The 26803-nt window shown below is 42.6% G+C and overlaps 1 protein-coding gene across 6 annotated transcripts in view; it reads right to left on the bottom strand.

Annotated features, from left to right (window-relative positions):
- Window positions 1-2309: 2309 nt before the first annotated feature.
- Window positions 2310-26803, bottom strand: part of AAS (Pyridoxal phosphate (PLP)-dependent transferases superfamily protein) — a 93673-nt gene continuing 69179 nt past the window's right edge. For 3 of the 6 annotated variants that reach the window (XM_087378631.1, XM_087378627.1, XM_087378626.1), the window contains 4 exons: window positions 17301-17437; window positions 3662-3846; window positions 3118-3243; window positions 2310-2642 (listed from right to left, as the gene is read on the bottom strand). In XM_087378631.1, the coding sequence (XP_087234757.1) occupies window positions 2602-2642; window positions 3118-3243; window positions 3662-3846; window positions 17301-17437 (489 nt within the window). In that variant the 3' untranslated portion in view covers window positions 2310-2601. Of the gene's footprint in view, window positions 2643-2883; window positions 2932-3117; window positions 3244-3661; window positions 3847-17299; window positions 17438-26803 lie in introns of all 6 variants that reach the window. The other 3 variants (XM_087378628.1, XM_087378629.1, XM_087378630.1) reach the window with 3 other exon arrangements.

Genomic DNA, 26803 nt, shown 5'->3' with positions numbered 1-26803 from the left:
TGATCTCACCATTGAAAGTTAAATTGATAATTCATCCTTCAATTGGATGGGGATGATTGTCTCTTAGATAAACATCTAGAGCACACTTAGTGTCTTTAACAAATTCCTTCTGTAAAACACTTGTTGTGATGACACCTGAGACCACTATGCAAATTCATATTTCTTTATTGCAAGCAAAGCTATGCGTAACCTGATGATTTTGAGATGTCTAAGATCTCTACACTGCCTATTTCATACAACTCTCCATGACGCTATTGTACAAGACATCTTATAGAATGTATAGTCTCTTCAAAAGAAAACTCTAATTTAGCTACATGTGCCTAGAATTACTTCTTTCCTTCTTGCCTTGCCCAACCTCGAGCTTCCTAGTACAATCTTTGGTAGTGTGGCCTATCTTGCCACACTTATAGCACTTTACCTTCTTCTGTGTAGGTGATTTTTGTTCGACATAAGATTGTGGTCTCCGTTGATATTGACTGTACCTATTCTCTCCATTGTTAGACCAAGAACTACACTTCTTACCTTTAAACTATGCATTACCATATCAAAGCCACTCTCAGTCATTCTATCCTTGAAGACTTTCATCTTGCTCGGATCCAATATGACATCACCATCTCTCATTTTCAAATTTGCCAATGGTCTTTAGATTGAGATGTGTCCAATGTCCTAGCCTCATAGATGGACATCAACATTTTCCACACTTCAAATGGTTTTGGCAAATGCATCACCTAAGAAAAAACTATATTCTTAAGCATGTTGTAAAGATAACACTAGCTTTGGCAGTCATCTCTTCATATGTATCTTTCTTTGCTTGTATGGATGTTTGTGCTGGTTCAAATAGATGTCCTTTAACAAGTGTCCATAACTTCTATCCTATAAAAATATCTTTTATCTTACATTTCCAAATATGAAAGTTATTTCCATCAAATGCTAGAGTGTCTAAGACTCAAAATTTTACAAAAAAAGTCACCTTGGTGATGATTAATGTGCTTGGATTTCACAAAACCATAGAATGATGCCAGACACATTGATAAGAGGCCTTGTCAATTGCAATATCATTTGAGCTTTGAGCAATGCATCTTGTAAGTGGAGTCATGCCCTTCAATTTAGTTCAAAAAGCTTAAAATTTAGAGTCTTGTGCAAAAAGTTATGCCCCCTTGAGGATTTGGTGCCAAAAGAAGCTAAAATGCAAAAAAAACTTGCAAACTTAAGGAGCACCTCAAATTCCCAATGTGCCAATATCGCCCTCTCAATTTTAAGCTCGCCTAGGCAAGTTTGCCTCTCTTCTCAAATGCACTTCTCTTCTCCAAGTTCTATAACTTAGTTGCAAACTTCACTTTAGGCTCCAACCCCTCTACAAGGAACTACCGCTTCCCTTCAAGATATCAAGCTACCCCTCTCCCTAGTCTTTTCTCAAAACCTTCTTGTCACCCGACTCTTTTCCAAGTTTGCTTCAACTTGAATTAATGAAGCTTGCCTTTCTTTAAAACTCTATGCTCTTATCACCAAGTTGTGTAGTGCCTTTGCACTTAACCTTAGAATGGCGTTCTAAGATCTTCAAGGTTCCGTTTGAACCTTACCTCCATACTTCATGCACATTGCCAACCATGCTCAATGGCTCTAACTTGTTTAATGCACTTTTAAGAAGCTTTTTGCTACATGGCCACCTCTAGCTACTAGAGATTCTTAAATGGGCTTCACGAGACTGAAAAACAATCTTATAAAAAAGAAAGCTTCATTGGTGCTGCATATATGATTTTAGAGTTTTTAAAATGAGCCACATGCTCTTAGAGTCTTGAAAACAACCCATTAAGTCCCTCATAACCTTGATTCTAGTAAATGAAGGTTAAAATGGAAGAGAGAATCTCACACATCTTTCCCACATGAGGTGAAAAACAACTCAAGCTTGCCACTAAACACACTCCCCAAAATTTAAAGAACCACACATGGAACGCAAAAAGTAAAGAGATAACTAACAAAACATCTTTGAACCTCACACAATGTTGAAAGGAAGGGAGATAATCTCTCAAAAAGACTATGCAATTCATCACACTCACATAGCTCCAAAAAAACAAGCTAAGACATAATTTCAAAAGAGCAGACAAACTGACAAAATCATCTTCAACCTCTCACAAATTGAAACTATTCGACTCTTAAAATAGAGTACACAACTCGCATGTAACAAGAAGCTATTGAACCTCACCCACAGATCCACTTCCCATGTTGAATTGAGCACACGACTCAAACTCTACACACAATAAAGAGGGAGGCGAGACATCAATCGTCTTGGCTATATTGAATGTGTACTCCTTTGTATTGCAAAACATTAACATAATACTATATATATTGAATCCTAACTTGGTTGCCTAAGTCCATAATCATCATTCACATGACTTAAGTCCCATCTAAAGTTCTCTCTAATCCATCTCCCATGAAACAAATGCACATATACATGACTTGACTATGCCAATGACCCATACCTTAACAAGTGTTAAGATTGCAAGACAAGTTATGGATGCACTAATAGGCATCATAGGAGATTGCTACAACTATAGTGGAACTTTAATAGTATTGAGTATTATAGTATTGTGCATACAATCACTAGTATATGCACCTTATAGAATTTGCATGAGCCTTAAAATCTGCAAAATATTGCAATGTAAAATGTGTCATTCACTTGGAATTTATTGATCAAATATCAAGTTCACTACAAAAAACTAGACAGCTAACACTTATTATATTGTGAAATTGCATAGATTATTGAAGCAATAATGGGTTACATATTCTTAAAACAATATGCATGTGATAATGGCTATAATTCAACAAGGCTACAACTATTAACTTAATTAATGGAGAGAATAAAGAATTGAATTTATCCCTTACCAGAATCGAATAAAATAATGAAAGAAAGGGATCTGCACGTGCTTTAAACTAGAAAGTCACCCAAGAAATAAATAAATCACATTTCATTCTTTAAAACATGCTTTCATCAAATTTCATTCTAAAAACATGCTTTCTTTACAAAACTCAAATAGCACCCCATGGCACGTTGAATTATACAAATGACAAGAATGAAAAGCATGTTGAATTATACAAATGACAAATCATTTACAATACCTATGATTGTCTGTTTTGTAGAATTGTTGCTTGTTCTTGAATTAAGCCCCAAGCTGCATCTATATGCCTTTCTTCGGTCAAGGGTGCCCCAATAGCCAAACGCAAGATGTAGACACCCGACAATACCTATTTGGTTAAACAAAAGTATTGACTCTCTCTCTCTCACACAAAAAAGTATTCACTCTCTCTCTCTCTCTCTCTCTCTCTCTCTCTACCTAGTTGACACTCTTAGAGATGAGCTGCCATCCTTTACTGAATCCACAATCCCAATTCATAGGGTTTTAACTATTTTCTCCTTTCAACCTACCCTCAATAGCCTCTCAAAACCCTCTAAGACTTTCATGATCACAAAAGTCTAAAGGTCAACCTTGGGTCTTGTATGTACACTCACTTTTTTTTAAAGGGAAATCCATGAATTTATATTAAAAGAAGCTATCTCTAAAATAGAGATCAGCAAACACAAGCTCAGAAAACTTCGTTGCAAGTGAAGTAGACAGTGTAATCTATCTTACGACGAACAGATAGGCAATCATAAAAGGATTGCCTGAGTGACATCCGGAAATAGTAGGACATGGAAGAAGTAGGCTCTCGAAAGACTTGGTGGTTCTTGTCCCTCCACAAAGTCTAGAGTGCCCACTATCGAACCCATGAAAAATAGATGAAATCCCAGTCTCCATGGGTGAATGCCAAAGATCCAAAAAAGCTTGCCAAAGCAAGTAGTGGGAGAGCCGGCCTAGAGGTGCTGCTGAAGAAATATTAGGAAGTCACAAGTGACAAGGCAATCCCAAAAGAGATGAAGCAAGGATTCAAACATATGTGACATAGAGCAGGAGCAATAACCAAAAGAAATAACACCAAGCATCACCCACCATAGAAAAACACCAAGCATCACTCTTACGGCCATGTTTTGAGCACCAAAAAGTTAGTGGATATGAAAGAAGAAATGCCTTTTTTATCAAACATCATCAAAGGCAAGAAAAACTGCATATAAGCCACCAAAATTGATTGCACAATTCGGAGTCGAACATAGGCCAAGTGGCTATCTTCCAATATTCCAGTCTCTTCCTACGGTTTGCAGCTTTGCAAGTACCCAATCCAATGGATAGCCCAAATGACAAATAAGTTGATTGGGTAAAACAATTTTCCCAGGCCACAAAGAGTTATGCCAATCCTTAGCATGCAAGATCAGCTTTTGTATTCATCAAAGTGAAGAATGAATCATTAACATAAGCTTGCACAATCATGGGCTTTCTTCCATGTATCTCCAGACATTCAAGTCATTAGTGCTGGCCACAAGATTATCAATATAGCAAAGCATTGGATGAATAGCTATTGCATAAAGCAAAGCACTAAGAGGACATCCCTGTCTCACTGAACAATGTAAAGTCCACTAATCAGAAATATCTCTTGACAAAATGCATGCAGCTTTACTACCACTGGATAACATGTTGCATCCGAAGCCCAAATCCTAAGGATTGCATAGTCTGCGAGATAAAATCTCACTGCACAATATCAAAAGCTTTGGCAATGTCAGCAAGAGTATATCCGCTGAGTATATTTTGCATATTCTATCCTATGAGTATATTTTGCATATTCTATCCCAACATTGGCATTTGCAATATTATCAATGATGTGTCTACAAGGGACAAAGCCATATTGGGTATGATGTCAACCATCATGCAGAAAACCTTTTATTCTATCAACCACCATTTTGGAAAGAATCTTATAAATGGCTCGCATGAGTGTAATAGCCCGCCAATCAGCAATGATTCACAAAGATGCTTTTTGGGAATCAACTTAACCAGCCCTTTCTTCCAAGCATTTGGCATTTGCTGATTTTGCCATGCACTATTAATCATATGCAATAAAACATGCTTAAGGGCATCCCAGTAAGCCAGAAAGAACTCCACCATAACCATCCCAACCCAGGGACTTCCATTTAGCTCACGACTTTAGAGCCTCAAGAAGCTCCCTTTCCATGAAAGGTGACTCAAGCCGTTGAGCTTGAGCAGGAGTAATAATGGGAGAAACATGCTGCAATAGCTTCCATCTTGCCAATAGAGCATTTTGTGAAGAGGACTCCAGATTCCCAAATTGTCGGGCAAAATGATCAATGTGCTCTCCAGCAAGGTGTGCCCGTGAGGAAGTCCGGAGACCATAAGAAGTCAATACCCTGCAAATATTCCAAGCCTGCTTTTTATAATGTAAGCTTTTGAAGAACTCTTTAGAAGAGAGCCCTTTAACCAAAAGAGCGTTTTGCCTGGTATCCCAATTGACAATTCTCTATGGTCATTCCTCTGTAGTAAATGCTTAGCATGACATAGGCAATCAAGCTCAGCCTGATTTAAATCCGTAAACTTTGTTCTGTCACCTTTTGACAACTGTTGACTTTAGCATCTGCAACCATTTTCCTGAAGTCATGCAAATAATACTTCCCATGATCATGAATTGCGAGAAGCAAAGGCATTCCAAGCATAGTCAAGATCAATCTGCCACTATTCCCAAAGGGGTGCGATGGCATTACCAACCAATTTCTTATACTCATCATGCTGCAAATAACTATTATTGACTATAAGGAGTCTTTTATCCGGCAGCCTATCATGTGGCATCTCATGGAAAGAAAACCTCAGCCATAATGGAGCATGAACAAAACGAGGAAAGGTATAATCCACCCACATTGACACGTAAGAGTATCATACTGTTGCTTATCATGTACCAACGGTCCAACCCAGCCCAATATACAAAGTGGGCAATATGCTGAAAAGTGTATCCTAAAAGTGTAGGCTTCACCTCTCTCCGAAGATCTACAAGAGCAAGCTGAGAGGTCAAATGAGACCAATGTTGACTCTCCAAAGCCAGCATGCGAGTATTACCTGAAGTATTATCCCCTTGCTGGGGTGCATTATTAAAATCCCCGCAAGGAAATGCATGTTGTCTCCAAGGATATTGTTGCATATCCTCACATATTAAATCTCTTCGATGAGAAGATTGAGGAGCATAAACACAAGCAAAATTCAAATATATCACCCTTGATGACACACTGAATGATGATCCATACGCCTTCTTTATCTTGTATGTACACACAAACACGGGCACACACACGCATGCACTTTAATTCACTAGTCAAATTAGCAACGAGTTCTCCATTGGGAACCAAATCTCTGTTCAGACTTGGGCAAGGTGGATCATTTTACACCATAATCCAATGCACCTTTTCTAGACCATCATATATTGGCAAAAAATAGGCTTCCAAGACAAGCATTGTCCTCTTCCCCTAAACTCACAAAGCATTGGGAAATGAATGTTGACATGCATCGTGGTTTATAACCAAGGGTCTTCAACTGAAGAAGCTATCCAATTTTCAGTACAATATAGAGAGTCCAATGTCGAGGCAAGAAGGGACAAGGGACATTAACAGACGTGTTGCAATTGTTCACCTTGGGCACTTGGAATGATCCAATAAACCTTTCCACAACGCAAGATTTTTACATACCATTTCCTATAGCACATTGAGATACTATTTCCTAGAGTGCACAAAGAGTAATTGTATTTTGAGATCATAACTGAAAAACATTTATCATCTGTAAGGATTTTCATGGAATAAATTTTGAGGTTAAAAGAGTGTCTATAAATTTTTAGGTTAAAAGAGTGTCTAACCTCCTATAGGATTCAAGGCTATCATGCTTGCCCATGTGACAAACAAGAAATATAGAGCAACAATAGAGGCTTTCATTGGTATGATGACTAAACTACAAGCTAATAGCCATGGACAAGGGTGGTTCATCCTGTCCAAACACATTGGATCAAATATTCACATTCAATGAGAGGAGAGAAGAGCACAATCTCTTTAGTAGACTATATTTTCAAAGCTTTCATAAGGCATTTAAATTAGTATTGCAATCTCACCCCTTGCCTCATAAGACACACACACCTAACATTCAACACCATAGAGTGCCCATGAGACCTTGAGAGTCAAGATACTAAGACTTAACACGATTCCTCTTATTTCACCCAAAGCGAGTCATATTATAGTGTCTAAAAGACAAAGGAGAAGATTAGGTCAGCCAGACCAAACCTATCAAGGGTGTACTAAATAGGCATACCATAATGCTCGTTAAACATATCCTTAGATGAGGCCCCATGGATTAAAGGCATCCAATACACATGAATATACTAGACAATTGGTGATGGAGAAAGGACATGCTAAGGGAATACACAAAGACATTCCGACCACCCCTCAACTTGGAGAAAGTAGGTTTGGCTATCACTTGACATTGTACATACTAGTAGTAACGATCTTGGGCTATTAGCAAACACTACATTATGCTATTTGTATGTTCCTTTGGTAGGCTATAATTCATTTTCATCATCATCCTCATACTGATGTTAACACGATCATCGTCGTCATTATCGTCCAGGAGGGGAGTGCACAAAGCAAGCTGGGTATGGCTATATGAGATTGTAATGGTACCCTTTGGTCTAACCCAGGTGGTTTTTTGGAGATAGAGACATTATACTGAGACACATGAGAGCCCAAAGAGAGGGCTGCCCACAATGACATGATACACATGGGAGTCAACTCATAGGAGAGAATTGAGGAGAGAGAGAGGGGTACGAGTATCTGAGACCATTCATATCTGTAGTACAAAGAAAGGAGCAAGCACATCCATGTGGATACAAGTCCAGCTACCAGATGCTCGACCAATCTTCATTGCGGTGTGCTACTTCCCCCGAGACACGTCATCATATGCTCATGAGGTCACTTCAGAGGGACACAACCCATTTGAGACAATACATGATGACATCATAGAGTTCTCCAAGCAAGGAGACACCCTCCTTCTGGAAGACTTCGATGCAAGAACAGGAGACGGAAAAGTGGGCCTACTAGACTTAAAGATCCCCACATGGTTCCGAAGCTAGATACAGCAGAGCTCGGGATTTTGAGACACTCTGCAGATGCCTCACATGTGACAACGTACGGGCGATTTACTTGAGTTGGGAGCAGTCCACGACCTCATCGTCTACAATGGCCTTCAAAGATGGCCATCATCTAGGGGACTCACTTGTTTTCCACATGGTGGTGGGACAAGCACAGTGGACTACCTACTGGGCCCATTAGCTTTTGCCTCACGGATACACAACCTCACAGTTCCCCCTCCCCTACTTGGAGCTGACCCCTCATACCTGGCCTTCCGTATATCTGCTACCACTCATACTTGGAGCTGACCCCCTCCCCCACTTGCAGCTGACCACTCATATCTGGCCTTCCGTATATCTGCTACTACGCCAGTCACAGGCTCATACCTGTAACAAGACTACTTCTAACTGAAGAGAGAATCTAAGATGGAAATATAGCAGGAAAGTTAGGGTAGGGTAGAACATCCCTTGTTTGGTTATGCACTTCAAGTAAAGCAAAGCAATTGTTTATTCCAGAGATCATGAATGGTCAAGTACAGCGTCAAGTACAGCGTGTCCTGAGCTCATCAAGTACATATTATTTATGGGATGGCTGTAAATGATGCCACCTGTCACAACCAGCACAACCCTCATCAATCTAAGATGGAAATCTAGTAGGAAAGTTAGGCCAGGGTAGTACCTCATGAGTTAGGGAAAGAGTAGGAGTGGTAAGTCATGGGCTGGACTTACACAAGAGCCTGTAGTGGGCTGTACAGGGACAGGACAGGAACATTCCTTATTTGGTTATGCACTTCAAGTAGCTGCAGCCACAATGGTGGCTCAAACTTTATTAAATATATAAGATCCGTGGCATTTGGCATTTTAAGCTCAGCTATCTTGAACAGCAAAGCAATTGATTACTCCAAAGATCATGAATGGTCAAGTACAGCAGGTCCTTTTATAGGTACAAGGCCTGAGCTCATCAAGTACATGTTACTTATGGGATGGCTGTAAATGATGCCACGTGTCACAACCAGCACAACCCTCATCAATCTCACTATTTACAAAGCCAATAGAGAGGCTAATTAAACCAGTCGCTAGCTCAGGAAACTGCCTTTGTTACAGTGACTGAAGATCGTCACAAGTAGCTGGACAATCTGGGCTGTACAGGGACAGGACAGGAACATTCCTTGTTTGGTTATGCACTTCAATGTTCAATTGTTTGGGTCTCCTTGATAGGTTAAGCTGACCATTAGACATGGTGTTACCCACGATTGAACCACCTGGGTCAAAGGGATGAGAAATACCCCTTTTTGGGCTAAGATCCTCATCATCATCAAGGCCTTCATTCACATGCGTGGAATTCAGATTATGCTGCAGGAAGATCAGAAGGCAAGTCAGCATCCATCTCTAGGATCATGCTCACCTTTGCTCCTGTTTTAGCTTTGCAGACATTCTTATGTTCCGGAGTCCACTTCTCACCACAAAGGTAACACAAATTCTTCTTCTTCCTATCATCAATAATTGCTGCTTAAGATAACTGCTTCACCAACGTGTTCTTTTTATCACCTAGATCTTCCTTTGATGTAGGTTTAAATGATGGCTTTGCATCAGCAGCCTTGTAAACCTTAGTATGTCCCATGCCACTGCCATACACTGTGGGAAATCTAGGAATAGAAGAAGTTATAGCAGGTGCAGGAAGTTTGTTTTCATCAGTGAGAACACCTTTGACAGTAGGCTTAGTCCAAAGTGACCAATACCCAAAGATTGACCGATGCAACAAGACTACTCCTAACTGAAGATCGTCACAAGTAGCTAGACAATCTAAGATGGAAATATAGCAAGAAAGTGAGGCCATGGTAGTACCTCATGAGTTAGGGAAAGAGTAGGAGTGGTAAGTCATGGGCTGAACTTACACAGGAGCCTATAGTGGACTGTACAGGGACATCACAGGAACATTCCTTGTTTGGTTATGCACTTCAAGTAGCTCAGCTATCTTGAACAGCAAAGCAATTGTTTATTCCAAAGATCATGAATGGTCAAGTACAGCAGGTCCTTCTATAGCTACAAGGCCTGAGTTCATCAAGTACATATTACTTATGGGACGGCTGTAAATGATGCCACGTGTCACAACCAGCACAACCCTCATCAATCTGACTATTTACAAAGCCAATAGAGAGGCTAATTAAACCAGTAGCTAACTCAGGAAACTGACTTTGTTACAGTACCCAGATCCACTTTGACCGTGCCCTCGACCCAATATATGTGAGCCACTTACCCAAAGAGCTTCCAGTCCTACTGGGAGATGATATAGACCTCGCCAACCCTTGCCTCAGTAGTACAAGACACTACCACCAGATCCTTCCCTAGGACTCGATCCGCATGGGCCCGAGATGGGAAAATGCCCCAAAACCCTTGGTTTGACGAGTGCAGAAAGTCGCGAGCCCACCTCACACAAGAGCGAGCCCTCGATCAATTGACGTCATCTGAGGCACAACAGATTTTCTGACGGTTGACACGCCGTAAGAGACGAGCCTTCCTCACACACAGGATGATGAGCTTATCAGATCATTTCGAAGAGGAGACCCACCCACTAGATAAGGGCTCCTTTCGGAGGGGAAGCCACCCATTCCCATCACTAATCCGGGAGTGTGGCACACTTACGCATGCTCTTTATATGATGTTCTGATGCAGGCACCACCGGAAATGTCCTCTATGCCCAGGCCCACTATCTGTTACTTGTTCACTACACTAAATGTATGGGCTGCACTTCATCGGCTACACAATTAGAAAGCACAAGATCATGAGGGCGTACGGATTGAGCACTTCGCACATGGGCAACAGGTCTTAGCCCCAGTTCTAGCACAAATGTTCAACCATTTTGTATGCCACGGCTTGTCACCTGCCTGGAGCACCACCACTATTGTACCGATACACAAAGCAGGAGATCCCATGGATAATGGGAACTACTGCACCCTCATGATTGGCCACATATTGGCCAAGATTTATGGATACCGGCACAAGAGAGGGAGATCAGTAGTCATATAGAGGCCCAAGGGCAACAGGCACTAGGGCACGCAAGATTCCCTTATGGGAAGGTGATCTCCCGAGGACAGAGTGGAGGAAATTCGAGCGGCTACAAGTGATTATGGGATCTAGGATGATTCGGAATAAGCCCTTACTCCCACATGAGATAGTTCAGGTAGAGTTCGCCATGACACCTCTCCAGGTTGATGCCATCTTTCAGACACTTACATTCATCCACAGAGTTTGGGGCTTACCTCACTGAAGACTTCCAAGGCTGGCCCTGGAGACATCCAGACGACTAGTAGAGAGCGGGGCAAACACATGGTATGCACGTATATCCACATGGCTTGCCAAGCATGGTATCCAGATGGACAAACTTCCCTCCTTTCAGTACAGCATGGACGTGCCTCCGGAGTCAATCCCAAGATATGAGATTAACAGTATCGTACAGTTAGATCTCCTCAAGCTCCATACATCTTAGACTTGGGGGGGGGGAGGGAACAGGAGCTCCTTACCAAGATCCAATTCTATCGCGGCCACTTCCTAAGAGTATCGAAGGAGGGATTCATCATCAGACCCCCAGTATCTCGAGGACAGAAGAGTCTCACATGCGTTGAGGATCGCCATTGGATAGATGCGGGTTTTGTCCCATCAGCTAAGGATTGAGGCGGGAAGAGCTGCATGTATACCCAAAAAGCAGCAGACCTACGTGTTATGCACATTGGGGGCGCTTGAGACAGAGAAGCATTTTCTTTGTGCCTGCCCAACCTACTATAAGATCCAGGGATGCTACCACTGTCAAGTAGGCACACAAATAACTAGGGCTAGAAGTTACTGACAACTACAAATGGAATACATGTGTAGAAAGAAGAATCCTAGGGGGTTTGAAAGCTTTGTACAGCTTCCAAAATAAACCACATCTATGGAATTGGGAAATGAGAAAGTTTCTATACACCATGCTTGTACAAACAGTGATCTTTTATGAGTGTCTAGCATATGCTTCCAAGGCTCTCTAGGACCTACTGGAAAAAAATAGAAACTTTAAATAAAAGATTCCTCATCTAGAAATTGGAGGTTAAGGCTCAAATACCCTACCGCATCCTACTAGCTAAGACGGGTATGATACCTCTTGAAGGGAAGGCAGTATGCCAATTCATAGCTTACCTCAACAAAGTTGGGAAGATGGATGTCAGCAGGATACATCACAAGGATCCTAGCCTTCGGGAAGCTTACCTAGACAAACTCTTCGATGCCCCTAATCAGCCCATATTTGATCTAGAGGATATATCCTGCACCACGACCTCCACGCTCCACCATTGTCCACCTAAATGAGGCCATTAAGAAGCTACACGATGGCAAAGACAAGAATCAAGAGGAAGGGCCTCCAAGGAGAACAACTAACCCACGATAGGGAAATACTTGCTCCAATCTTAGCCAAGCTGTTTAATGAAGTTTTTTGCAAAGGCCTTCCCAATTCTTGGACCACAACCACCATCACACCCATTCACAAAGCAAGGAATCCCATAGTTGTTGTAGGGAAACTACTGCACTACTTATATTGGATCAACTCTTGGGATCCACAACAGCGAGCATACTAAGAGAGCAGGCATGCGAGCGACTGGGCAGGCAGGTTGGACCAATCCAATCTGGACCACATTTTCACCCTAAGAGCCCTCATAGAGAAGGCACAAATTCAGAAAACACAGAGTATACAGCTCTTTGTGGATTTCTACCATAAGCACAGCTCACAAAACGACTCAAGCCTTGGATATGGCACACGCCATTATAAGGGTGGCCACGGCCTTGTATGAAAGACTAATTGGCAGAGTGCATACCATAGAGGCAATGTCCCAGGCAAGCAGTACCATCAATATGAAGTAGGGATGCCCCCTTTCATTGGGCTTTACATAGATGATTTGGCCTCCTTTGTGTGGCCACGATAGGAGGTCGACGATCGACATTGACACAATGTGTCATACCCATCCTGTTATATGCAGATGATGTAGCATTGATATCAAACACAACATAAGGACTACAAATGCACTTGGCAGCCCTGCACGTATTTTGTGAGGGCCGAGACGTGAAGGTCAATCTGGATAAGACCAAGATACTGATCTTCAATACTGAGGAAGCCCCATTTGGGAAGCCTTCACACCTGCAGAGTAGAAGGTTGAGATAGTCAGATCTTATGTATACTTGGGTGCTTCCTCCTCCTTTCTCTCTCCTCCCTCTTCCTCATCCTTCCTTGTCCCTCCTGCTCAATCGCAGGCTAGAAGTACAGCTACAAGTTGCCGTGAAATTGTTGAATGTACTCATCAATTTGCTTAGTAGTGTCAGAATCATCAAGATCAGTTTACCATGAATCCAATAGCACACGCATGACTAACCAAAGGGCATGGGCATGCCCCCCTATCAAGACTAGAGAGACAGTGTTTCCAGGCACGCATCCAATATGTGAACACCAAATCGCTTCTCTTTGATTCGCTAGCTCAATCAGCAGCCATGTATGCAAGGGCTTTTTGGGACATAGACCTCAAGGGAGGATGAGTGCACTAGATTTGAGAGACTACAAGTCATGATGCTATCTATCTCACAGGATCTAGAGGCAAAGATGTACACCACCTGGCAACATCATAGCAGAGTTTGCAGCAAGGTCCCTACACACACGTGTCATTTCAAATCATTACACCCTAAACAAAGGCGTACAGTTTCACCAGATAGATACACAAGCTATGCAACTTGCAGTTAGGAGAAAGGATCACGAACTTGTTTTTCACAAGAAAAATTGATGGGGAGATGCTGAGATGGAAACCTTGACTTTCATGCACTAGGTCAATAGGAGACCATCGTAGTGGCATCATGCCGTCCACCAATACACCCTATGGAGAGGAATTGAGCATGCCAATGAAAGCTCTCAGACATGTTCCAAGATACCTAATGGGACCCCAATCGGACCCACATGGGGCTCAAACTACTCATTTCTGACACAAGATAGGACCAGAAATGACAGAAGTTACTCATGACATATGGAGTTTTTTCTCTTAGTTCATGCATTTGCTCCTATGTCCAGTTCATCAGTTATAAGTAGCTATTCTTAGAGGTGTGATAGGCTTTCGGATTTTTTTTCTCGTTGGGATTTTGGGCCTTTTGTAGACATTAATAAATTTGTCTTATTTTTTCCTTTCTTTCTCTCTATCTTGACACTGCCTAGGTACTCACAAGCTATGTGCCCATACAAAGGTTGATAGCTTGAAGATATGTGTTGAAAATTTCCATGGTCACTCTTAAAAAAAGGTGTCGTAGAATTTACAAAAATTATTCTTCCATTGAAAAAAATTGGGAGTGCAATGCATGTAGGATCCCTTAATACAACTATTATGAGTTACACTAAGCATGAATGTCAAAGAAAAGCACATATAGGAAAAGGAGTTACCTAGATCGCTTTAACCTTCTAAACAAATTGCAAGTGAGAACATCAGATGTGTAAAGATACAATGCCGTTGTAGCTGAGTTTTGTATCCCACACTATGATGCACCTCACAATGCGGAGGATGGAGTGAGCCTTCATGACCACTTCTCCAAATGTAAACACGTTCAAGAAAGATAGGAACGCCATGATCACAGGAGATTATAATGCCAAAACGAGGAAGATGCCCTGAGGGGAGGAAGTGTACGGATAATGAACATAAAATGAAAGGAATATGGGGTGGGATTAATGTTCTATATGAGGAAGCTGTAATAGACAAGCATGTCAGGGCCTTGTCAAGGATGTGTGCAGAACAGTAATACTCAATGGAACCTGCCAATGGGGTGTACATGGTCATGTCACCCCAAGTTTCACCATAGTGTGGTGGACTATATGCTCATGTTAGATAATAGACTACACATGTCAAGAAACTTCATGTTGGCAAACAAACCACTGGAATTGAGCCATAGACAATTAATGGCAACTATTGCCGTGGGTAATTGGAACCAACATGATGCCATACGAGTCAAGGGAGCAGGGGGAAGTCTCTGATTATGATTGAACTTCTGATATGCTGCTCAGTTAGTGGACACGAGGCTTAAAAAACCTTCTTTAACATTACAACATGAAAATCTTTGCTAAGGAAATGTGCTATACAATGGAACACGAACGCGGATGAAGACTGAAGGTTAAGGATGCCATGGACCCTGCACAAACTTGAGTCAGGATGACAAAAGAGGATGGCCTTCACCTCTTGGAAGAGCTGGGAGTCAAGAACACAGCCAACTTGCTTGTGACCTAGGTGGGGTTAGCAAAAAGACAAAGAGGCGAATACAAGGGACATTAGCAGAACAGATGTTTGCATCGAAAGCTTACGACAAGGGAGGGTGTGAACAAACGCCTAAAGTTGGCAAAATGTGCCAATACCCATCTCTTCCCTGTAGATGACAACAACCAAGCTATACAAAAATCAGCAAAGATGGATTAGTCTTCCCTCAATGACTATCCAGACCTGCACGCTTCTTACAAGGAGCCTTTACATCTCACCTAGTTCAAATTCAGCAGAAGAGGACGTCAGATGCATCATGGCCACAAATGCTTGTGGGCATGCTATATCATGTCTCTATATTTGTAAGTAGCCAACATTGTGAGCCCTTATTCATGGGGACTTAACAGGCCAGTACACTCGAGCATGATAGGATGCATCTGGAGCACTTATGGGGCTCTACGACAGACCCTGAATCCCAGTGTCAAATTGAGATTACGTTCACGTCAATGCACAGCTCTCAGTATCGCGAAAACAGTGATGCAGTTGAGTCATCGATCGGAGTATGGAGCCTGGTTTAACAGCAGCAGGTCACCTGGCTGGTCGGCCAGCCTGCTGGAGCCCTCTTTTGGGCCTACAAAAGAGCAGGGGAGGAGCCTATTTGGGCATTGAGTCCTCTCCACCCTTTAAGACAGCATCAGTTCTCCGCATTTGAGCCTGTGCCAGCACAGCCGCCTATAGCCCTCATTATTCCTACAGCCCTGGAGTTCCCTTGGCCATCTGGTATGTTTATGTACAGCACCATTGTACCTTTCAGCATATGTAATAAAGCAGTACTATAGGACTGTGCACTGTGGTGTTTTCTCTTTTCAGTTTATAATCTATTTCCACAAACAATATGTGGTAGTGTGTGATACATAAGCATACGCCATAGTGCTTGTTACAGATCGGTGAAAATGTAACATACATGTGTAGGCAAGCCTCACAGAAATGCTCCCATCTCCCGGCAGTCTTCCTATACACTTTTGTACTTGGCTTCCAACGGCATGCAAGGCATGCATAATCATAGGTCACAGTGCTTATTACAGATCGGTGAAAATGCAACAAATGTGTGCAGGCAAGCCTTGCAGAAATGCTCCCATCTCTCGGCATCCTTCATAGAGCACTCTGTACTTGGCTTCTATTGGCATGCAAGGTAGAGATGATGTCAAGCCAAATGTTGATGAGAAGGAGATCCAGAAGAGCCTGTTGTCCCCATCACTAGGCTGCAACGTGCCAACCAAATGTTCCAGGTTATGTATGGTCTTCATTGAGGGCATCTGATTGTCTTGGAGAGATTTGCCATTCACTAATGCTACGTCAGAAACAGGGCATCAGCTAACTAGCACATTCCAGATTTTGTCAATGAGGATGCTGACTCTTGGGAAGGGCTCAGAGAAAGCAAAAGTATACAGTATGGCCAACTAGGTTGCCATTGAGGCTTCTTCATGCTTTCATGCCTCTCCTTTTCTACACAGCTCTACCTTCCTCTCATGAGAGCTGCTTTCTCTCTCGTTGCTCATAACAAAAACTAATTATCAATTAGTAAAAATAAAAAGTCCAACCTTATATTCCATTAAAAAGCATTTGATCCAACGGCTTGCCTAAGCATGGAGTAAAATCAGATCGATACTTCAATGAGGGCTACATGGTGAGATCAGAACTGCAAGACCAATAATACAGCTTCCTTAAAAAAATCCTCCTGCAATTACTATTTATCGACAGTATTGTCATCTAAAGTATAATGTCATAGAATCTTTGACAACAGAAGGAATCCCTGATATATCTATTGTACATGTTTCCATTTTAACAGTCACTCGCAGTAGTCATTATATTTCCTGTTTTAGTTTTCTTAAATCTCAAGACGTAAAAGTTCACACACTGCACAAAAACTCATTTGTGAATTCTGATTTAAACATTAAACTATGCTTTAGGTATAACAATATCCATATAAGCATACCTGGAAAGAGAAAATTGACAGAACTAACCGTATGAGTAAAAAATATTTCTCCAGTACTGTTCACCACATCTAGAAGAGATGCATTGAGCTTGTAGCCATTGTCTTGATCAACTACAGAAGGTTTGAGGCGAAAACTGACAAGAGAAAAGGTACGTGGTACGACGATCTGCAAGAGCCACAATTGAAGCCTCTGATTGAAAAAGTATCTTTAACAATATGGTCATGTTTTTTTTTTTAAACCCACAGCCTTGCCAATAGTATAACACAGTTAGACACACATTCTTTGCAAAAACTGAATTTTGAAGTCTAAAACACATTTACAAAGCCAGGAATCTCACAGCACTCGCACAACATTTAGACTTTAGAGCATACAAAATCATAAAGGCACTATTGCTCCGTTTGGCAGCTTGGCTAGTACAAAAATGTCATTTTCGGCAGCAAGAAGCTGTACACACTTAACAATTCAGCGAGTTGATCATAGAACCTTTCAATCTCTGAACATTCTTTGCAGATTTACAAGCACGGTAATTACCAAAAAGAATGCGTGTATACCTAACCTCGCAATCAAGCACTATGTACATGTTAAATCTCAATGCTGAACTTATGGTTCACATTTATTCAGCCCATCCTACCCCTCTCTCCTGCTCTCTAGTCTCCAAGAGGTAGCTCACCATCTCGCAAGTGTCACTGTCACTCTAGTCATATGTCTCCGGAAGGAGGAGATATTCTGCCCTCATGTGTGAAGTCAACAGGAGGGCAAGTCTACCATGTTATGCTCTCTGGATCCCAGCTATCTTGTGTCCCCTGCTGCCTCTGCTCCAAATCTCCTAGGTGGAAGAAGTCCTTGATTGTCCTCTTGCTGGACTCTGATGGGTCCTCCCAGCCTTGCCTCGGCAGTCGAAGGAGTCGGCCTCGATTAGGACACCATGTGCCACTGATCGAAATTGGCCAAGAAATCTGAGAGTGATTCAGATCTGCTCCAGAATAGATAGTGGTGCCATCATATCACATGCAACCAAAGATGTGACGTTCAGACTTGATATTCCATCCAATTTGCAGAAGAGGGCTGCAGGTAAGTGACAGAGGGGCTCTCCAACCTAGAGAGGGACAATGGGTTCTTCTAATTCAAAAGGTCAACCCTGAAAACAAAAGCAAGCCGAAAAAGATACATCTCAACCTTCGATTTCTATCTCAGAGATGACAGACCTTATCAAATTACAGTTACTTCTAAAAGACCAACCAGTGCCAAAAGACCAACCTGAAGTGAAAGATGATGAGATTAATCTCATTGCAGAGCAGATTATTTATCATGATTTCAAGAAACGATAAGGCAAAGCTACAAAAAAGATACCTTCTCACCTGAAAAGAATTCTCATTTACAATTTCCGAATGAATGGAGAGATTTGTCTTCATGAATGAGTCCCCATCAATTCTTGATGTGCATGATCCTTAACAATTGAGGACAAGTGTTTGAATGATGGAGGAAATTTCACAGAGCTTCTAGCTATTTCAACTTTTTATTTTCTTCATTGCTTGATGACTTCTTGCTTCTTTTATTTTATGTCTGTGATGTGTGCTTGCTGATGCTACAACCTAACTTAACTATCTTATTGGAATGCCATTAGATCCTCCTTGATAGAGCGAGCTTAAAGGGCTAGCCCTTATTATCGATGAATTCAAAGAGTCACCTGAGGGGAATCTCAAATATCAATTTCTCTTAGAGATAGGAATTTCCAATAGCACCCTTATTGGGAAAGACAACATTACTCTAGCTGAAATCTGGTGCACACAAATGGTATGTTGGTTATATAGGGTAGGCAGATTACCCATATGCCTTGGGTGTGGGCTAATGTGTACTGATACTTGGCAGAAGAAGAACATGAAGATGGCAAACAAAATGGACATATAGATTAGGTTTATACGGGCCTTACAAATCTAAGTCCTAGAAGTCAGAGTGTCAAGTCATAGAGTTCATCAAGTTGCATGCTGAATTTGATCCAGCTAGGTATAAACTTAGATTATTTAAAACCTAGTTTGGGGGTAAATCAAGGTTAAATGAATTAATACAGCTAATGTTTTGATAAAACATAATTTATTCAGTGTGACATGTCATAATGTGATTACAACTATTTAAAAAGAACTTAGAATTCTAATTCATAGGTAGTTACCATGATCTAATTTAGGTGAAACCTTGCTGCTCCTTGGCAGTCATCTTCACTTCACTAGATTGTGAGAGAGGGAAGAAGAGTGTGGAAGAGAGCAAGAGAGTGAGAGTGAGAGAGACACACTAGTGCGGGTGTGAAGTGATGAGTGAGCCACACCACAAACTCACTTATGTTTTATTAGGATTAGGTTTACCCTATGACTGTCTTAAGACAGTCATAGGTGTCCTATCTTTAATTCTTTAACTAAGGGTTGGCAATGTGCCTTTAACCCCAACAACGTCCCACCTAAAGGCCAATGTGCCTAAAGGGGAGAAAAGAATAAAAATTACAGCAATATACAGTTACTGTATACAAGACCATAAAGCTAGAATGGTCTCATCCTAATCCCATGATGTGGCGGCAATGTGCAAACCGCTCTGTAGGCAAGCTCTTAGTGAGCAAATCTGCAGGATTATCATCAGTATGTACTTTCACAAGCTCAAGACGCTTGTCTTCCAGTACCTCCCTGATGAAATGATATTTCACTTCTATGTGCTTGGTCTTCTGATGAAAGACCGGATTCTTTGCCAACATGATAGCACTCTGACTATCACAATGCAAGACTGGCATGTCACCTGTAATGCCCAAATCTCCCACCAGCCAAGTAAGCCATATTGCTTCCTTGCAAGCCTCAATGGCTGCAACATATTCAGCTTCTGTGGTTGACAGTGCAACACATTTCTGCAACCGAGACACCCATGATATAGCACCTCCTGCAAATGTGAAAATATAACCGGTAGTAGACTTCCGGTTATCTGCATTCCCTGCATAATCTGAATCTGTAAAACCATGCACCAATGCATCCTGCCTACCATAGCATATGCACAAGTCTTTGGTACCTTTGAGATACCTCAAGACACCTTTCACTGCTTCCCAATGCCGCTTGCCTGGATTTGCCATATACCTGCTGATGACTCCCACCGCAAAAGCAATATCCGGACGAGTGGCAACCATGGCATACATCAAAGATCCAACTGCAGATGCATACGGAACCTTGGCCATTTCAGCCTTATCATCATCTGATCTGGGGCTGTCCTTACTGCTGAGTTTTAAATGTGGAGGCAACGGGGTACTAATGGACTTCCCCCCCTCCATTTTAAACCTCTGCAGTACTTTGTCAATGTACTCTTTCTGTGACAGAAACAAAAGTCCCTTGGACCTGTCACGAGTAATACGCATGCCAAGAATATGATTTGCATCACCCAAGTCTTTCATGTCAAAAGACTTATGCAGTTGTTTCTTCAAAGCACTAATCTCATGCTGAGATTTACTGGCAATAAGCATGTCATCCACATATAGAATGAGTAGCATCAAACTGCCATCCTTTGCCCGTTTGGTGTACAAGCAATGATCTGTCTCACACCGATGATACCCTTGGGACTGCATGAAGGCATCAAACTTCTTGTACCATTCTCTTGGCGCCTGCTTGAGTCCATACAAGCTCCTTTTGAGCTTACACACAAGCTGCTCTTTCCCTTTAACAGCATATCCCTCTTGGCTGACTCATATAGATCTCATCATGGAGATCTCCGTGAAGAAAAGCTGTCTTCACATCCATCTGACATAAATCCATGTCATCATGAGCAACAAGAGCCAACACTGCTCTCAAAGTAGTCATCTTGACTACAGGTGAAAAAATCTCATCAAAGTCAATGCCCTTCTCCTGCTTAAATCCCTTGGCAACCAATCTGGCCTTATACCGAGGTAAAGCATTTGAATCCACTTTGACTTTGTAAACCCACTTGCATGGCAAAACCTTTCTGCCTGCAGGTAACTGCACCAAGTCCCATGTATCATTCTGAAGTAGGGAGTCCATTTCTGACTGCATGGCTTTCTCCCACTTCTTTTTCTCTGTTCTTCCCATAGCTTCCTTGAAGCTGGAAGGCTCACCACAATCTGTCAGCATAATAAAATCAGCCACATTATTGGCTCCTGGAACAAACCTGGCAGGAGGCCGTTGTGCACGGGTGCTCCTCCTCACAAAATGTTCAGGATTAGGCTGCTGTCCAGCCTGTTCTTCATGCATGACGGGTGGCTGTACCACCATATCTGGCTGTTCTACAGCCCCATCTGTTGGCACATCCAGTGGTGCATCATTGGCAAAATTATCTGGCTGATTGTCAGCCTGTATACCCTCTTGAACAGGGTGATCTGCAGCAGGCTGCTGCTGCATATAAATGGGCATTTTTTGCTGTCCAACATCATCATAAATAACCCTCCTGTATTCCACAGGTTGCACGGGTTCCTTGTGTACACTATCTTCTTTAAAGATGACATCATTGCTGCGTATAATCTTCCGTTTAACGGGATCCCATAACCTGTACCCCATTTCACCTTCGTCACCATATCCCATAAAGATGCATCTGATAGACTTTGGATCCAGTTTGGTGCGTAGATCTTTGCGTACATGAGCAAAGCACTCGCAGCCAAATACCCGTAAGTGCTTATATGAGGGTGGCTTGCCAAACCACACCTCCTCTGGCACTTTCAACTCCAAAGCCTTATTTGGTGACCTGTTAATAATGTGAACTGCTGTTTGCACGGCTTCTGCCCAAAAGCCATGGGGTAATGCAGCATAAGACAACATACATCGAACCTTCTCCTGAATAGTTCGATTCATCCGCTCACTTGCACCATTTTGAGATGCATTATGAGGGGCTGTGAGTTCCTGTTTGATGCCCTTAGCTTGGCAAAACTGCACAAAAGCATGTGACACATACTCACCCCCATTATCGGATCTGAGGCATTTCAGCCTACGACCTGTCCGATTTTCAACCTGAGCGACAAACCTCTTGAAAGCATCTAAGGCATCTCCCTTATGCTTCAAGAAATAGACCCACACCTTACGTGTGGCATCATCAATGAAATTAATAAAATATTTGGCACCCCCTAGTGATAACTGTGGCATCTCACACAAATCAGTGTGCACTAGATCAAGTGGTGCTCTATTCTGGGGAGTTCTCCTCCTATGAGGAGTCACAGAATGCTTGCCAAAAATACAATGATCACAAGTAGGCAAATCTGAAAAAGAGAGAGGCGGCAGATAACCCAAACGTGACAGTTCTTGCATTCCCTTAACAGACATGTGTCCCAACCGGCTATGCCACAATGAAACCTTTGGCAGCTCGGTTATGGCAACAACATGATTACCCACACTGGAAACATAAAGAGGGTACAAGGTATCACTTTTAAAACCCTCAGCCACAACAGTATGGCCATCAGTAATCACCCATTTGGAATCCCCAAATGTGGTGTGGTAACCACTGTCATCCAATAAGCTAGTGCTAATCAGATTTTTCTTGATTTGCGGCACATGGCAAACACCATCAAGCATAAATGACTGTCCATCAGGCAGTACTATCTGTATACTGCCAATCCCTGCAATCTGACATGCATAGTTGTTCCCAAGATGAACAACTCCATGAGTACCTGTGTAGGAAGTAAACCACTCCCTATGAGGTGTAACATGAAAAGAGGCACCTAAATCCAAGAGCCAGGTGTGCATGTCATGGTCATCAATAACCAAAGCATGTGCTATTACAGCAGAAGAGCATAAAACATCATGTATGTCACTGTCACTGTCCTCTGCTGCAACATTCACTGCATCCAAGTCATCTGCCTTTGCCTTTGCTTGCATTTCCTGCATCCTTTGTTTCAGCCTTCTTGGCTTTCTGATCCCGTATGAACTTGAAGCACTTCGACTTCACATGTCCCTTCTTGCCACAATAAAAGCATTCAATGTCCTTTTTGCCACGGGACTGACTACGGGATTTGGACTTACTAGCAGATCTCCCCTTCTGCTGAGTCCTGCCTCTGTCCTGTACCTGCAACCTGTACCTGCAAAGCACTTGAAGACTTGCTGCCCGCATTATTCTTCCTGCTCATCTCCTCCATAAGAAGAGAGCTCTCTACATCAGCATAAATAAGAGTGGCATTCGAGTTTGACAGGGTGGTCTTGAAAGTGTCCCAACTCTCAGGAAGGGTACACAACAAGAAAGTAGCCTTGAACTCCTCATCAAGGTTCAACCCCTGTGCAATCAGCTGTGTAAAGATAGCATTGAACTCACTCAAGTGTGAGGTCATAGCTGTACCTTCCTTCATGCGAAGATCAACCAGCTTCTTCAGCCAATAAACCTTACTGGCTGAGCTCTTTTGGGCATATAATTCTTCTAGTCTTTGCCATAGACCATAAGAGGTCTTTTCAGCCTGTACATTGAACACAAGAGTGTCTGAAATAGTAAGCATGATAGCTGCCCTCGCGGACAAATCAAGCTCTTCCCAGTCATCAGCTGACATATCAGATGGCTTGACACCCTTCACCCTTATGGGCTTGGCAATCTTCTTTAACAGAAGGACGTTCAAGCACTGTTCTGCCCATAATGCATAGTTATGTGCTCCTTCCAGTTTCTTTATGTTCAGAATTGAAGAATCACCTCCTCCTGATGCCATATCAGATGAGGAAAGTACCTGACTCCCTGGAAGTAAAAAGACTGAATAAAAGTTCTGATTTCTCAGAAAAGCCTGCTCTATTCAAGAGCCAGAAGCACTCTCAAAGGTGCTGTTTTTTCTGTCAGTAAAATCTGCAGCAAAACAGTAAATGTCCCTGCAAATACTGTACCTTCTGACAAACTGTTCTGAGCTCAAAAAAGGCATAAAAAACAGTAATTTCAGACTGCTGCTGCTGCTCAACAAGTGCTTAACAGTGCATAATCATCTGACAAAAACCACCAACACTGCTGTAAACACTGCTGTACTGACTGTACTGATCACTTCTCCCACCTCAGATGAGGTATGTCACTGACTCAAATTGCAGAGACCACTTGACAAACACCCCAAAAAACAGTAAATGACCCTTCAGCCTGTCACAAAACCTGCAACAGTAAATGGGATAAATCCCAAACAATCACCCTTATACCAAGGGGAGAAAATGCATCTGAAGATCTCTGTCGGTAACCCAAGTGCTATCAAAGAAAGTTTGGGCAAAAGCCCCTTGATCTGACACCTGAATCAAGTGGAGAACACCTCAACACTGAGGTAGCATGCAAAATGAAAACTCTCTGACACTTGTACCTAACAATGTGTAATGCATAGGCTGCCCCTGTGTACTCGGTAACAACACAACTCACAACGTACAGACACCAAGAAGAAAATCTTTTGAGCACTGTCAACGATGGGCAGTTAGGGACCGAGTAAACTCGATGCGCCCTGACCAAGCGTGGCTCAACTAAGATTTTCAAAGTGCGTACAAAGAATGTGACCTGCAACAAATGTCACCAAATGCACTGCGGAAATAAAGCAAATGTGTGCTCCCTGGCTACACACTGCCTCAAGGCATATACTACAAACACATCCAGGCAAAAGCCCTTTGATAAGATCACCCAAAACTGAGAATTGCACTCAGTAAATGCATAGAAGCTTCTGCAAGCATCTGACCTTCCTGAATGACAAGTAACTGCACAAACACCACCACTGTGGCACAAGTCACCTCAAGCGTGAGTGACACGAGAGTACCTGATGTATCTCAACAAATGCACAGTATACTGCTAGAATGCTTCAGGAATGCATCGGAATGCTTCATGTACTACGTGTACATGCACAAAGCAGAGTGCTTCAGCACTATTTCTCTTCCAACAAAAAAAAATGTCTGCTGTACTTTCCAGTACCTGCAAACAACCTGCTGTACTTCTGTCTCTGTAGCAGCACGCTTCCCCCAAAAAAAAAATGAGACTTTGCAGCAAAAAACAACCAAGTCCTGCTGTTTCTGTACCCTGCTGGTTCGACGCCAACCCAGTGTACCTGTAGACGGACTGTCGTCCGTACCTGTGACAGTCTGTCATCCGTACCTGTGTACGGCTGTCCGTACGACTGTACGGACAGTCCGTACAGCTGATGTAAGAGCTGCTGTACTGCAGCAGGCTGGCGACGCCCACGCTCTCCTCAAAGACCTAGCAGCTAGTAGCAGCTGCTATGCAGCAGCTGGCTGCTTGCTGGATGCGGTGCCTCGAGCTGCAGCTAGCAGCTCTTGTGCACGAATATCCTCGATCAGCAACCAGCTCCGCCCGTGACGAAAATCTGCAGATCTGCCGTACGAATGCGATACACCTAGAGGTGACACCGCGAAAATGCACCGCGCAGAAGACCTGCAGCCCGCGACCGCCGTATCCACTTGAAAACGCGCCGCCGTACGAAATCGCCCTGGTCCGTACAGTCGTACGGACAACGTACGGCAGTACGGAACTGTCCGTACGTCCGTACGGTATGGATGAGGATGAGGTAGAGGGAGAGACAGCTCGATGGCTCTGATACCAGTTGAGAGAGGGAAGAAGAGTGTGGAAGAGAGCAAGAGAGTGAGAGTGAGAGAGACACACTAGTGCGGGTGTGAAGTGATGAGTGAGCCATACCACAAACTCACTTATGTTTTATTAGGATTAGGTTTACCCTATGACTGTCTTAAGACAGTCATAGGTGTCCTATCAGCCTCCCATGCATGCCATGCCAACTGTTGAATTCTTCACCCTTGCTACATGCAAATAAACTTTCCAGCTTGCTGCCGCTGATATGACAAAAAATGTATCTTGCTTTTGTGCAATATCTTGTAGATATGGGTAGGCACTCAGAGTATGCACTGACCCAGGGGATGGACTTTGGGGGCACTAGGTGTTTTGGGCTTGAGACTTGGCAAAATCGCTGTCAAGATCACTCTGCAAGGAGGAGGGAAACTTCATTTGATCGTGGCTACGTGACTCTGATCTCTAAGCTTCTAGATGGGCCACAGATTCGAAAACAGAGGAGCCAAGACGGTTGACGCAATTCAGCATGAAAGGCGTGAAGTGTGAAGGGTTCAATCTTTTGATCTTTGTTGAGGAGTGTGTGTTCTCTGTTTCAGTGGATAACGCCTGTAGCTACTGAGTCAAAGATTGGCTTTTAGTGTTGGGGGGTTTTGTGTGTTGACACAAGGAGACCTTGGGTCGTTACATCACTTCTCTGATCCCAAATGAGACCCTTGTTTTTTAGCTTCATTTCTGAATTGGATCACAGTTTTTATCTTCATCGAAGAATAGATGATGGATGTTTGAATTGGTTGGCTTGACTGTGTGGGATTCGAGCTTGGGCAGTTCCAGAGTTTTTTTTTTGTATCGTCTTCTTGAGGGCACCTTTGTAGTTCCCCATTTTTTGTGTTATCATCTGTTTTGGCAATCCTGTTGGGGAGTGTGCCTTAGATTGAGATTGTGCACTCGAGACAAGATAGTCCTAGAAGATGGCACCGGATTTGCCCGTTTCTATGGGTTGCCCAATGAGGATCCTGAGAAGTTCATTGAAAGATTGGA

The sequence above is a fragment of the Dipteris shenzhenensis genome, chromosome 8 (genome assembly GCF_047967505.1).
Source record: "Dipteris shenzhenensis isolate YYH24624 ecotype China chromosome 8, Dip_SZ_1.0, whole genome shotgun sequence".
In the NCBI taxonomy this organism is placed as follows: domain Eukaryota; kingdom Viridiplantae; phylum Streptophyta; class Polypodiopsida; order Gleicheniales; family Dipteridaceae; genus Dipteris; species Dipteris shenzhenensis.
This window is presented reverse-complemented; position numbering and strand designations above follow the sequence as displayed.